Source organism: Macrobrachium nipponense, chromosome 27 (assembly GCF_015104395.2).
Source record: "Macrobrachium nipponense isolate FS-2020 chromosome 27, ASM1510439v2, whole genome shotgun sequence".
Taxonomy (NCBI): Eukaryota; Metazoa; Arthropoda; class Malacostraca; order Decapoda; family Palaemonidae; genus Macrobrachium; species Macrobrachium nipponense.
Genome location: NC_087216.1, coordinates 19368685 through 19384525, shown reverse-complemented (window position 1 = coordinate 19384525; position 15841 = coordinate 19368685). Strand labels below are relative to the sequence as shown.

Sequence of the window (15841 nt, the reverse complement as noted above, 5' to 3'; positions counted from 1 at the left end):
AGTATTCAACCCTTCAGACCCGACAGACCCGAAACCAGATCTGAACGGCCAACCATGGCCTAAAAGATTCTGACGCAAGGAACTCGAAGCAAGAAAACACCCAAGAGGCTCTAAGGACACTGTCCCTCTATATAATAGAAAACCGACCGGAAGAAGACTGCACTTCTCTTCCTAAACACTATTTAGCCTATTATCCCTACTCGTCTGTATCTGCCTAAATTTTCATCCTGAGAACTTACAAATCGAGGGGAGGGGAAATCTGCTGACAACACTGCCTGCTCCGCGCCGGGGGGGCCGGCAGCAGAACCTACCCACTCGGAGGCTTGCGGTTCTCCATTACCCCCCAGCACCCGTTAGGCTGGTTCTGGGAAAACAGGCAGGGGGCTGAAAAAGATTACGATTAGAATTCACTATACTAACTAGTACCACTACTCTATTTTTGGTTAAATTATTCGTCAGGGCTAGAAATATGCTTAACATACTAGATGATAAACCTGTCCACTAATTCTGGAATAATTAACTAATGTTTCGTTGTCTCCTGACAAGGCAAACCTCTCTGACTAGTATTGCACTAACCTTCCTACACGAAATAAACGAAACAAAAGAACGTCGATCATGAATGCGGGGGTACTCATCATACGCTGAAGGGCCTGCAGAGCGACGAGCACCAACAGTAGAGGGCTCGCATCGTTTCGAACTGTAGTATGAAGTAGAAGCAGAGGCGTTTGCAGTCGGCGACAACGTTATTTTAGAGCCGATGAGCACCAACATATCCAACAGTAGAAGGCTCGATCGTTGAGGCGTTTGTAGAAGGCGATGACGCTTATTTCCTAATTATCCATAGCGAGTACAAAGTAGCTATCCAAAGTGAAACAGGAAAATTCGTAGTTTGTAACCAAGATGCGAAAACTCTTTGAGTGGGGGGGTCGGGAAATAAACCGAACCAAAAGTTCGCCTGATGTGGATTGATCTCACAGCAAGGCGAACAAAAAAAACAATTGAGGAATGAAGAGACAGGCCGTTCTGGTGGCAGGTATTTGCCGCAAGGCAGCGTTGCCAACAGGTTAACACAAGTAACTCATTTGCCTAAGATTTACCTGTAGCGTTGGTAACACTGACAGTTTTTAAATACCACCCACTTAGTGGGTAAATATGTGGGGATATAGTTCGGGCTGGTCAGTGACCAGGGCTAATTCAGGCGTTTTCAGGGGGAGTGTATTGCAATATTGTTTGTAATTGACAACATTTCGATGTAGTACACTTACCAAGCACAACAAAGGAGTCAAGGCTACTATTCAAAAAAATGTAAACCCCTGGTGTGCCAGAGTATCCAAGATAAATCATACTGGAACTCTCAGCAAATGTATATTGTCTGCTGCAACAACAGGTCCAAGCAAATAAACCTCATGGGACTTTTGTGTAAAATCACATAGACGAAATTTAGCAAAGGTATGCCAAGAGAATTCTAACAGAGCAAAGCGCCTGCTCTAAATATGGCAGTAAGCTCCAAGTTAAGAGTCTTGATTTTGAATATAGGCCCATGAAATTACTAGCCAAAGCAGCTAACAACTTGAATTCTTAAAAAAAAATTCTGATCACCTGTCTCCAGGAAAATGTCAAAAAGATTCCATTCTTTGGAGATACATATAATGAAAGAGCTTCCAAGAGAAACAGAAGCCTGTCCTTGGGTGAAGATGAATGCAAAGCAGAGAATCTTAGCAAGGAACTCTGTAACACATAAAAGGGGAACATTAACCTTTGATATCAGTCTGAGAGCAAGCTACTTGACAATCCTCACATACACAAAGTTGTCAGCTAACATAGGAACTGATGCCTTGAGGGTAAAATAAAACCATACTCACATTAAGAAAAAAAAAAAAGTTTCAATTTGATGGTCACACAGCTTAGCAAGACACTTTAAGTCTACTGTGGCTAAAGAAAACATGCTTGATGACAGCAGATGAGTAGGGGTTCCCACATCTATACACCTACCACCAGTTAACAACAGTGTTAGCAAGTATCAATGACAAGCTTGCCCTAAGGAATAATCCAACATAAAAGGCAATGGTTCATATTCCCACAGGAACAAATAAAAGAAAATTAGTCTTACTTCATAGAAAACCAGAAATTATAAAGGAACTGGTATTTTCCCTAAAAGTAATTGGAAGAAAATTTTTTAAGAACTATGCATACCATGGGTTAGTGGTGTACACAGTGTGCAGTAGAGAAAAATACAAAGTAAATACAAAAATCATAAGTACAGATGTCTGTCAAGAAGAACATGGGTAACTGGACTGATCATTTTAGGAATTCCCATAGACACTACAGTATTTGGCAATACACAAGGCAGTATAAACATTAAAAGACCTAGCTGCAAGAATATGCAAAGACGAATATTTTACATCAGTTGTTTGCATTTCATATGATACATAAGACACACAACAGTGTTTGAATTTGAGTTTATTTTTTCTTTTAAAGAATCTAATAGCTAAGCAAGCTAAAAATCCCTTTTAACAGGTCCTTTCCCCACCAGAAGGGAGGTAAAAAAAAACCATAATTCTAATCATACAAACCATGAACAGGGTTGTAGAATACATGTCGAGCATTCTTGTGAGAATTACTTCCCCCAACATCCCATAATTCAATGAAATACTGACGTTGACTTGGTGTCCCTTCCCGATACTCATGTACTTTTACTTCTACACTGCAGCCAATTGTCCACGGTGAGTTGCTCAGCGCACATCCATGACATATTAGATGAACCAAAGAGGTTTTACCAACACCTGTATCATAAATAGGAAATTTATTAGTTCCTTCAAATAATGTGCAATATTCACTGCAGAAAATGTGGGGTACTAATACAAAACAGTTCATTTAAACTGAACTTCAATGCCAGAATTTTAAAAAATATTACATCAAATTGTCTGAAAACAATTTGCATGTTTGACAGCACACAAACCAGTTTGACTTGAGGATCTTGACACCAAGTTATGCTGTGCCTCAGCCAAAGACATGAAATATATTATGATGGATGGCACCAGGTTTCTTTCTGAGGCAAGGGAGAAGCTAGAAGAACACTGAATATGCCATCAGCCACTAAATAATCCCTCATTCACAGACTATTAGTCAATGTCAATTATGCACCTTGATATGAGAGAAGCCATAATACTATAGTAAAATAAACTATAAAATATAAGTGAACCATTCCCATAAATGGAAAAAAATATAGCTAAGATTATAAATTAATGGCCAAAATATCATGCATATGCATAGCAGTTTACTTCTGATCAAGAGATATCACAGTATCATAGTACAAGCATCCAAAATTTTATTTTGTGAAGTAACAATACTGCATTAAAATAAACAACATATTACCTAACAATGATTTAAATTATGTTCAAAATCCATCACCTGGATTGGCAAAAAATATATAATGATTGTAAGCCAAAATAATCTTTTTGAGAATGAACATTCAAAATTTTATTTTGTGAAGTAACAATACTGCATTAAAATACACAACATATTACCTAACAATGATTCAAATTATGTTCAAAATCCATCACCTGGATTGGCAAAAAATAAATAATTATTGTAAGCCAAAATAATCTTTTTGAGAATGAACATTCAAAAACCTAACAAGAATACTGACTAGCATACCTAAAGTGAACATAAACCAGTAACACAAGAAAATGAAATTTACCAACAGACTTAAAAGGACAGTTCTAATGATACCTAACCATTTTTTTAATGAAATTAACATAAGCATATACAGTGGAACCTTGACATACAAAAGTTCGGTGATGTGGAAGGCTAATGCGAAAGCCTGGGTAACAAGACTTTTGTTCATCGAGTGGGTAAATCTGAGCTTCGGCCCGACAGTGGAGAAATTCTTGGAAGAGAAGCGCCTCCCTCTGAAATGTCTGCAGTTGTTGGACAATGCCCCTGCTCACTCTCCTGGCCTCGAGGAAGATATCCTAGCGGAGTATTCCTTCATCAAGGTTCTTTATATTTTGCCTAACATCACCCCTCTCCTCCAGCCCATGGACCAGCAAGTGATATCAAACTTCAAGAAGCTGCATACGAAACATCTTTTCATGCGATATTTCGACATCACCAATACCACAAACCTCACCTTGCATGAATTTTGGAAGGAGCATTTCGATATCATGATATGCATCCGACTCATCAATCAAGCTTGGCAGGAGGTTTTGAGGTGAACCTTGAATTCCTCGTGGAGGAAACTCTGGCCTGATGCCGTATCCGCCCGAGACTTCGAGGGATTCAACGTGGGCGAAGCTGATGCAGATTAAGAAATGGTTGATGATCCTGAAACTGTTTCGCAACCAGATCTCCACGAGATCATTGCAATCAGCAAGTCCATAGGGCTGGTCATCGACGAGGATGACCTGAAGGAGTTGGAGGCCATGCAACATAACATCATTCAAGAAGAGTTCTCTAGCAGCAGCGAGGAGGAGGAGGAGGACCCTATGACAACGGCAGAAATTAAGGATGCTCTAACTGCTTTTCATAAAGAGCAATCATTTGTAGAAAAGACACACCCCAAAAAGGCTTACACAGGTCGTATGCTTGCGCAGTTCAATGACATTTGCCCGAGTCATTTCAGGAACATTGTGAAAAGCAGGCAGAAGCAATCTTCCTTGGATAGTTATTTTTTAAAGAGGCCTTTAGTAGTAGTAAGTAAACAGGAAGCTCCAAGTGATACGAAGAAACAAAGTTGAAAGTGGTGAAGAAATTGAAATTTTGTAAAAAACGTAAAGTATAAAAAGTAAAAAAAAAATGCAAAAATAAAAAAAGAAATTTAATTTTAAGCTTTTTGTAAAGTTACGTATTAATGTCTTCTGCCATTTGTTAATGTGTTTCGTAAAGTTTAGTGTTAATGTTTTCTGACATTTTTTAATGTGTTTAGTAAAGTTAAGTGTTCATGTTTTCTGCCATTTGTCCTCCTCCTCTGTTGCCACTTTCGGAGATCACCTCACTCAAAAGGTAAGGTTCCACATTTTACTTCATATGTGCGTACAGTATTTCTTGTACCATGTACACTAATACACTTTATTTACAGGTATAGTATAGTTTATGTTAGGTATTGAGTGGTCCAAAATGTTGTATTTCATTGTTTATTGGTCAATTTACCTTTATTATAAAATTTACCGTGGTGTTTTTGTAGGGCTTGGAACGAATTAAGCAATTTACATGTAAAATGTGGTTTGAGATACGAAAAAATCAGGTTACGAAAGCCGCTTCGGAACGGATTAATTTCATATCCTGAAGCACTACTGTTAACTCCCCAAAAGGTATCACCTGATTACAATTATTAATCACACCTGCACCAATTTTGAAAAATAATGAAATGGAAAATAAATTTTTTAGTTTTTTAAAGTAAATTGTATTTTTCCTAAGTATACAAACCAGAGGATTTTATATACTGTATAAGTATCCTAGGCAAGAGTTGTTACCAAGTTCAATAACTGAACATCACAACAAGGTTGCTGACTGGTGGTACACTGAACCACAAACACTAGCCACTGACTCACCTCAGGAAGTGCCAGCTGGTCATCTAGCCCTCAATAACCACCTCATGAACCAGAAGGGAATGAGAAGGCAGCCCTTTAGGAAGGAGTCAACATTATCAATGGTGTAGTAATCATCTTTGAAAAAATTAGCAATCCTCTTTTGTTCTTACTGTGTTAATGATGAGCCTCTCCACAGTGGAGGTCAGCCAACACACTCTTCACAGGACTTCCAAATGCAGGACCAAAAACTATTAAACTAATGCCAAGGACATAACCAGCCAAACACCTGCTTACATCCTTTCCACACTTAACGGTTTACCTTTTCTGTTCAAAGAAATCTCAATTTGATCAATTTGAACATGGTCTAAGAAAAAGTGCTCAATGAAAACATGAGAGTTAGGGGGTTCCCCTATAATACCAGTTAACTACCTAGTCACCAAGTTTCAATAGCCAATGCCAGTTTGCAAGGAGGAATAGTCCTTCATTAAGGAAACCATTTGTATTCACAAAGAAACAAAATGAGGGCCTGCTTCAATTTCAAAGTCCTCTGTTATTGGGAGATATGCAATTTTCACATATGTGCTATTCTAGAGCGATGGTGGATGCTTTTCCATTTTTTCTGATAGGTAATGATTACCTTCTGTTTTCTACCAGTTAAACGTTAATAAATCTTGTGCTAAAATATCTGTAAGTGTTCAAACTTGTCAAGGTTTTTACGACAGTTTCTACAGTTTGGCAGGGGCAGTCTTGTATGTAAGAAATGTTAATGAGGAACATTAGCGATACATTTTACATCACAAAAGACATAATCTGGAAATAAGATAATCCCTTCCACCGATAATAGACTCTTCTCTACAAAAAACTTGGGAATGGGGCACGATGCAATGCATGCCTTCTAGCTGTGTATACCTCCAACCCTTAAGGTAAGAGATATTTTCTAATCAAGGCTACAGTAGTGACAAAGGATGGCATCCTAACCTTAACCTTGCCAGTTAGAACACAGAATACAAGGTTAGGTCAGGGTAGGATAGTGATCCAGCAATGGCAAAACCTCCCCCTGACCCCTCGTGCCAAGTAAGAATCCAGAGAGGGCAAAGTCTTCTGTTATGTAAGGATACAGTGCACTAAAATAGGTTAGGTTATGATGCATCCATGTAGCCTATCTGTCCTTGCTAAATTTGCATGCTTATAAAATTTTGGGTAAAATTTAACTTTAAAGCATTGCTATACGTATTTTGAAATTGAAAACATAATTTTACTATGTTTTACTAAGTGCTTTGAATGTTTTTGAAGTTAATTTCTTTCGCTATAAGATTTGATGTAATAAACACTTCTCCCACGAGTACCCTGTTCAGTACGAGCCCCACAGGAAGAATGGTAAAAACATGAGCAAAAGTCAGTAACTATCTAGGTAACTGCATATTTGCAATAGATGTGAACACAAGTTGAATACTAATCATGTTAAGGAGACTTAAGATCACAGCATTAAAAACACCTATATTGCATAATGGTATAAAGTAAAACATACTACAAACCTTTCTTCTTTTGTTAATGCAGATGCACACAATGTATTGTTTTAACTGCAATTGATATCATAATAAACACACACATGGGTTAACCAAAATCTATTAGGCCTGGGCTACACATAGGCTACAGGATGAAGGGACAAGACCAAAACAAATGGTTTGTACCCAAGATAGGCAGAGCTAATCGTTAGAAATGCTTGAAAAGATGCAACCTTTCGAAAAATAAACTAGGTATTGGGTAAATGACTGTACAGCAACAATCCTGGAATGTGACCACCTTCCCGAAATAGGTCGTACTTAAATTCGCCACCATGAGCATCAGTCAAGAATCGTGGCCCATCCAGGCCACATACCGAGAATTCTATGCTCTTCTAGAATGAAGGGGTTTCTCCTACAATACAAAATAATACCATACTAATTCAAGCACTTTTTTGGTATTTGCACATGCTTTTAGGCCTATGCAAGGCTGAATTTTGGAGTTTATTGTAATACCTACCTAAGCCAATTCAGCAAAGCTAAACTACTACCTGCTAGGGTAAACAACTGCAGACGGGCCATCGTCATCGCGCTGGCCAGGCCTTATTCATTTGATAATTAATTGGTGAAACAAGAATACAATTACAACTTAAGCATACCATTCAAAAGATTGAAGTTTCGTCAACATAAAGTGATATATGAAAGCCCCATAAGAACTAAAATAGTAAGCATGTGAGCTCTTCGTAAAATATGTTTTCAAGGCAATTTTGAAATCCAATATGGCAGCAATCACATGGCTGGCCAGTCTGACCACAGACAATCCACCATCTTTCTCAGCCTTCCCAGCACTCATCTGAACAATGTTAGCATATATATGTAACGTTTATTGATCTTACTCAATATTGCAGTTGAAATCAGCACAATAAAACAACATTTTGTTGCCTATATTAGTGAAAGTATTAAACTTTTTATTCCTGGGGTCAGGGTTTGAACTGAATTCATTTTTACCTTGTAATCGGTGATTTTATCCTTACTGCCATCACAACTGAAACTCCACAGTGCTTATTTGATTGTAATTATACATATTTTGGTCTTAATTCACTCCAAATTGCACTTGAACCACATTGCTGTTCCTGGTTCCTAAGCACTCCCTCCACAAACACAGTTACGAGCAGTAGACGACTACACTGTTTATGAGGTTTATTCCCTTCATTGTTTACTTTACTCATTATTTAGTTTAACTTTGTAACTTCAAATTATTTATTTAATTATTTTCTATAATCCCTTTTTTGCAACCAAATTAACCCCAAAATATTACAAATATTTCTGATGTGTGTACGAGCAGACGATGCAACGAAAAAATGACGCGTCGTTGCCAATCAAGTGGAGCTTCACACATACGCCAATGCATTTACAAACTGTTTCCATGAATTCTAGTTGTCATAGTAATGCAGTAATGATAAAATTGCTCTAATATGTATACAGTGGACCCCCGTATTCGCGTTCTCCGGATTCGCGGATTTCTCTCGGGAACGTTTCCCTACATTATTCGCGGAAAATTCGCGCATTCGCGGTATTTTTCTATGAGAAATATCCACAAATTCCTGGTTTTTGTTATCAATTTCATCATAAAATGCACTTTTTGTGATAAAACTATTAAAAAAACCAAGTATGAAAATTTTTAGTGGTTTTTCTTAAGTTTTAACTAACAAAATTGGCTGTTTTTAGCCTTTTAATAGGGGTTCCAAACATTCGCGGATTCTAACTATTCACGGGGGGGTCTGGTATGCATCCCCCGCGAATACGGGGGGACCACTGTATATACTACAAATAGATACTCTAATTTCACTTATTTCACCAGTTTTGTGTAAGTCTTATACCCAGTTTGGAGGGTAAACACATACCAATTGACAACACTGATAAACAATTGAAGAGCGCAAAATGCCGCAAAGAATGCCGTAGTCCCCTTGAATAAGTACAAATAAGTACTGGTTAGTGGTCGGGTTTACAATTGTTGTGATGAAAGTGCCCCAGCGTCTATGGGTACAAGTGGTGTGCGGATTTAGCACAGGAAATGGGAAGTTTGTTGACACAAGCGACTCCGCAAACATCGAGATGGCGTCAATCTTCGAAAAATTTTTAATTGTAAGTAAAAATTTCGAAAGCGTTTTGGGGTGGTGTGCACTGCATTGGCCACACTTTTCATTACCCTCTGTTTAAACCGTAAAACATGGCCTTAATTTCTAACTTTGGAGAAAATACATACTTCGAAAGGCGAGTAGCCTAGAGGTCTTGGGCTCTTGTTTTCACCACCAACAACTCATGACTGATGACCATCTCCGGTGTCTGGACGTGTTAAAGTACTTTTTCGGAGGGTGGCCAAAACCTCTGTAGTCGGTGAGTTGGCCAGTCCACTCGGTTGTTTACCCTACATCTGAACTGACAACCTACCAGTAGGCCTACAATATTTTTCGGGTTCAGATGTGGGTCTAATCTTGAACTATCTTGGCAAAAGAAAAAAATAGGGAGTGGACTACATGAGTAGCACAAGGAGATCTGGTCAAACTTCGAAAAAAAAAAGCCTACGTCCGAGTTGACAACCTTCCGGCAATCCTACAATAAGCTAGGTACGTAACCTTAGGTAGTATACTAGGCTACGTAGGTAGGTAGGGTAGGTACTAGGTAGGTAGGTAGTAGCTAGTAAGGTACTTCACGTTCTTAGTAGAACTTTACTACACTTATCATACAGTACTGTAAAACAACATACCCGAGTCACCAACAACCAAAATTTTCACTTTGCTTATCGCATTTGCGTAATTTGCCATTTCCCATTTGTACTCCTTAGTAATTGTAGTCCTAAAGCTGTAGTCAATGTAGACCGCAGAGGCTCAGACTCCTTTGCAGACACGCAGGCTGACAGGTCGTGTAACCACCTTAGTAGTAGTTACGTTTGGAATTGCCTATTTAAGTGCTCCCCCCACCGTCCACCCCTTTTGAACACCCAAACATCATCCACACCGCTTTTCATAGTCTATATAATCAGTTTTGTTTACTTTTACTTAACTTCTTTCTCTTTTGGATGTTTTTAGTTTCTTTTTAACTCAATTTTTAGGTGGGTTATATGTCCGTCCTTATAGTGCATTTTAGATATTTACATTTCATGTTTAGAAGATTTTAAGTGATTTTCTTTCTTAAATTACAGCCTTGAAGATGCAATGAGGTATTGCAAAAAAACTGTTGTTCTAAGATACTGTGAAGCTTACACACACAATATATATATATATATATATATAGATATATATATATATATATATATATATATATATATATATGACTTGTAAAATGTTCTGTTACAACAGAATTCCATCTAATAACAAGAGCCCTTAAAACACCAAAATATAGAGAGAAAAATACTATATTTCAGAGACTGCTGTCTCCCTCCCCAGGTAGATGAATGAGAAAAGTTTACAGAAAAGGTGGTATTTATACCAAGAGATCCATCCACAGGTAAACCAATTTAGGCCACTCCGCTAATAATCTTCCTTTAATCTTCTGAAGCGTTGGTTGAATGAAAATCTTGTCGATCACATCTAAATCCCATGCTCCTTTGAGATGTTCATTACCTGCCTCTCTTTAATCAAGGGCCGATCCTACATTTTGACTCTGGTACCACCAGAGTGTTGCTATAAATTATATGTGCAGATTCCAGTTTATTCTATGATTATCTTCATTTATATGGTTGAAAATAGATGAGTTCTGTTGTCCATACCTAACTGACCGTTTGTGTTGCATTAATCTCTGGGGAAGTGATTTTCCTGTAAATCCGATGTAAGATTGGTCTCAGTCCTGGCATGGGATTTCGTAAACACCTGTGTCCTTGGGGTATGTCTTTTGTTTGACGTTCCCCTCATTTCCTAGAAAAAGAATTTGAACTAATTCCTAAACAGCTTTCATCTTTAAAAGTATCCTGACCATATAATTGAGAAAGCAATTCACAAAGCAAACGTAATTTTCTACTGACCCCCTCAAGACAAGACCAGAGATACACTCAACAATAAAATAAAAATTCCACACCTGGACAGGATTAAGCCGGTGACTCAGACCCTCAGAAAATCTAACCTTTTGCATTTACTTACCCAAACACCTTAGCCAAATCCCTGATTAACCTCCAGCAAAAGACATCCCCTAAGGACACAGGCATTTACAAAATCCCATGCCAGGACTGTGACCAATCTTACATCGGATTTACAGGAAAGTCACTTCCCAAAGATTAATACAACACAAATGGTCAGTTATGTATGGACAACAGAACTCAGCTATTTTCAACCAACTAAATGAAGATAACCATAGATCGAATAAACTGGAATCTGTCATGTATAATTTATAGCAGCAACTGCCGGTACCAGAGTCAAATGTTGGAATCGGCCTTGATTAAAGAGAGGCAGGTAATGAACATCTCAAAAGGAGCATGGGATTCAGATGTGATCGACAAGATTTTCATTCAACCAACGCTTAAGAAGATTAAAGGAAGATTATCAGCGGGAGTGGCCTAAATTGGCTTACCTGTGGATGGATCTTTTGGTATAAATACCACCTTTTCTGTAAACTTTTCTCATTCATCTACCTGAAAGAGGGAGACAGCAGTCTCTGAATAAAGTATTTTTCTCTCTATATTTTGGTGTTTTTTATCCGGGAAATCCTTTTATTATATATATAATATATATATATATATATATAATATGAATGAATGTATGGATAGAATTGTAATATATGATTTGAGTGAGTAAATTAGAAAGCATTATAGGCACAGAGAATTGAGTCTCATATATTCTTAGACACCAAATACCATTAACTATTTCCATTCAATAGTTGAATGAACACTGATGAAGCCAGCAAGGAAATTTCATGATAAAAAGAAAAAATCCGTGAAAATACAGAACACTCACCAGACAACGGACATACCAGAGGGAGAGCTCGTAGTCGTACGTATAACTTCAGTATCTCACCTTTCCACAGCAAGTGACTCCGTCAATCCGGTGCCCGGGCTCTGGGGGACCCTTGAACAATTGTAACCATTAGTAGTAGTTACGTTTAGAATGGTGTTTTTAAGTGGGCTCCTTTAAGAGTTTTTTGCATTGTTTGCCGTTGCAAATGCAATACCTCTGGGCTTACAAAACTATTTGTCCTTTCGTGCGTTAAAAACTGCTTTTAAGATTACATAGATTGGGCATTGTGTGTGTTTTTTTTATTTTTGTAACATACAGTTCTTAAAATTATTATTACAAGTTAATTCTATCTTTTTCATTTGATTCAAGTTTTAAACGAAACAATTGAAATTCGGAAGAAATTAATAATGAGAGGCTTACTGTCACATAGATATGCAAGAAGAAATCTAGAAAAGCATGAGAAAGATACGATATATAAATAGATTAAATGGAAAGTGTGCCTTAAATTGGAATCAGGAAATTAAAGAAGCGACATGTGCAGTTTACATTAGACCGAAGCCAACACATTGCAATTAAGCATTTAAATATGGATGGAAATTGTTATATAAGATTTGCTTTATAAAATAATAAGGAGAAATGGTTGTTTCACTTTCGTTTTTATGTTTAGAATATACCGAAGAAAGACGTATAATAGTAGAACCTAGAAGCCTTATTGTAACTTAAATCTCTCGAGTAGTAGTAGTAGGTAGTTTATGGGTCGAGGCAATGCCTTTGCAACGGCGCCTCTTAGTCTTGGTATTTTTTTTGTGTTTTGTTGTTATTTGTTTAGCTCTTTCCTTTTTTTCTCTCTTTTTTTCCACATCAAGTATATGGTTTCTTTTCTTATTTCGTTGTTACCTGAAAATAGAAATTTTCCCACTACGTCACTTTCCTTCTCTTCATAGGGTTGTTGTAGCCCTATTGCTTTAAAACCCGTTCCTCTATATATGTATCACAATATAAAAGGAAATGAAATATGTCTTATACTGCATCATTGCAAAAAGGACAACAGGTGTTCTCCTTCTGGTGCCTTTTTGCTATATTTAAATTAAGAGAGTTGGTTCTGGCTTTGAAGAGAAGGACTGAACCCATAGAGTTGTCATAAATTTCTTCGTCTTTATTTCTCTTTTCCTTTTCCACGTTTTATATATGTTCTTACCAGTCACTTTATTTTCCAACTCTTCTTTCACCTCTCTGTGTCCCATATCTGGCTTTGTCCTTTATTTCTGTTCTGGACATTCCTTCTAATTTTCTAAATTTATTTTAACTTCGTGCATGTACTTTTCCACAGTTTTTCCACCATTTCTTTTCCAGTTTTCTTGCATATCTGTAATTTAATTTCTTCAGTATCTCTTTCCGTCCATTTAAAGTATTATTTACATAGCTTATCTTCCCAGTTCATAATTCTACTTTTCATTGAAGAAGCTCCTATCTCCCCCCTTAATGTGGCTACTACTGTACTTCTACATGCCCCTAATATTTTCCTATATACCCCATTCTCTATTCTTTGTAATTTTTCTCTTTATTTCTGCGTCTGTTAGATTAACCACATTGGTTCCGTATAAGATTGATGGTAGAGCTATGTTTTTCCAGAATGTTTTCCCTATTAGAAACTTTGTTGCAGCTTTTTTCTATTACGGAGTAGGTTAGGTTGGCTAACTTCTGTGCTTTATTCAACATTTCTTTTTTCTGTAGCTTAAACAGATTTCTAGAGTCATTTATCTTTATTCCTAAAATATGTAATGGTTCTTTTCCCTCACCTTTATGTTCTCTATCTCTTCTGGTTTATCTTTCATGTTGAAAATAATGATGCTGCTTTTCCTCTTTATTTATTTCTAGCCCACATTTGGTTCCCTATATCTATTAAAATCATGTTTATTCTTGCGTCTTCTATATTACTTGCTAGAACTAATCCATCGTCGGCGAAGAAAAGTGTTCCCTATCTTTTTACTAGTTCATTTTCAAATCCTGTCCCTTCCGCCTCCATTTCTTCTTAATTATTAAATTATGTCATTAGTTTGAAAAGTGAAGTAGAGACCTGTGCAACCTTGCCTAATCCCACTTGTAATTCCCATTTCCTGTTCTACTCCCTCCCTAGGTCTATTATTGTGCTATCCCTTCATATTATGTTAACTACTGCCTCTATGATTTTGAATGTATTTTGAACTGTTTCATAACTTCAATCATGACTTCTCACTTTTACCGAGTCAAATGCTTTACTGTAATCGATAGCTATTACTATTAATGGTTTTCTATTCCTGTAGCTCTCTTCTACACCATATTGTAGTGTAAGAATGTTATCTTCTATCCTACTCCCTCCTGTAAATCCTGCTTGGCATTCGTGATCTTGTTCATTCAGTTCCCTTGAGGTGTGCTTCTATTTCGTCTTTATCAGCATCATGAATACTTTTGTATGATATATTTAATAAGCTATAGCCTTAAATCCTTAGCCCTTGGTTTCCTTTTCTTTTCTATCATTTTTGTTCTAGATTTCTTCCAAGATTCAGGCTTTTCTTTGATTTCTTTTAGTTCTGTTTGTTGTAACACCTAACGTAGTACTTCTATACATGTTTTGCTCTTCATTTAAAGCTTGGTAAAGCTCTGGTTTGATTCTTCCATCTGGGCCTGCAGCTTTTTTAGCTTGAGCTTACCTTAGACAAGCTATGACTTTTTCCTTGGTATCACAGGCTCTTGCATTGGGATTATCTTCCTTTTGCATTCCATCACTAGGTCCATGTGTTCTCTTAGTACTTCTGGGAATCTATAGTCTCCCATTCTTATGATATCGATCTTCTGCTGCCAATTCATTTCATATTTCATCCTTTTCTCTTCGTCAGATTTCCTTTATATTTATTTTCGTGTTTGCTGTAAATGGTTCTCCCAATAATTCACTAATTCTTCCTTTGTTTCAGCCTCATTTAGCTTGCTTCCCTGTTCATTATATAAGTGTATAGTTTCTTTTTTGGCTTTTTGCTTATTTCTTAACTTACCAATATTTCCCAGAGCTCTTTGTTTTTGTTTCTTTTTATTTCTTCTGTTACTCTTTTCATATATTGTTATCTTTTCTCTTATTAATATCTGCACTTCTCTTTTTTCTTTTGCATATATTTTCTTTCTCTAGACTTTCTTTTACGACATTATCTCTCTCATTCCTTTTCTTCCTATTCAGCTCCTTCCTTTCCTTGATACCTTTTCTTATTTCTTCACTGAACCAGGGTTGCTCTTCTACTTTCTCCTCTACTAGCAACTTTCTCCTGTATGTTCTCATTAGCTTGTCTTCTGCTACTTCTTTTATTGATAGGTCCATATCTGTGATTCTGTCAAATGTCTTTATCTATTAGGATCTCTTCTAATTTTTTATAAAGTCATTTAGGTTGTCTTCATCTGTTTTGAAGTATTTTACTTCCCCCCATTTACCCTTGTTGAGATTCTTGTTCTTGTCCTTTGAATGCTAAATGGAATGGTTAATATAGGTTTATGGTCTGAGATATCAAATTCCTTTTTGTCTTCATCAATTACCATCTCCTCAAAATTTTTGTATAACTTCTCATTGACTAAAGCAAAATCTATTACGCTTTTCATCTGCATTCTCTCCCATGTGTATACTCCAGTGCATCTGTCTTCTGCGTTAAGTAGTGTTAGCCTATGTTCATTCATCCATTCTAATATTATTTTTCCCCGTTCTGTCTGTATTCTGGTGGCCTAAGAACCTATATGGCCATTGAAATCTCCTAAATCAGTAATGATTCGTTGTCGTTTATGTTTTTCATTATGTTTTCGCATTCTAGTTTTATTGCTTTATCTCTATTTTTATCCTCCTCTG

At 36.9% G+C, this 15841-nt stretch overlaps 1 protein-coding gene across 2 annotated transcripts in view; it reads right to left on the bottom strand.

The window, feature by feature from the left end:
• LOC135200889 (rab-like protein 3) overlaps positions 1 to 10008 on the bottom strand; it is a 70078-nt gene extending 60070 nt beyond the window's left edge. The window contains exons 1-2 of one of the 2 annotated variants that reach the window (XM_064229631.1): positions 9801 to 10008; positions 2574 to 2783 (exon numbers count right to left, since the gene is read on the bottom strand). In XM_064229631.1, the coding sequence (XP_064085701.1) occupies positions 2574 to 2783; positions 9801 to 9858 (268 nt within the window). In that variant the 5' untranslated portion in view covers positions 9859 to 10008. The remainder of the gene's footprint in view (positions 1 to 2573; positions 2784 to 9800) is intronic. The other variant, XM_064229630.1, reaches the window with a different exon arrangement.
• Positions 10009 to 15841: the final 5833 nt, after the last annotated feature.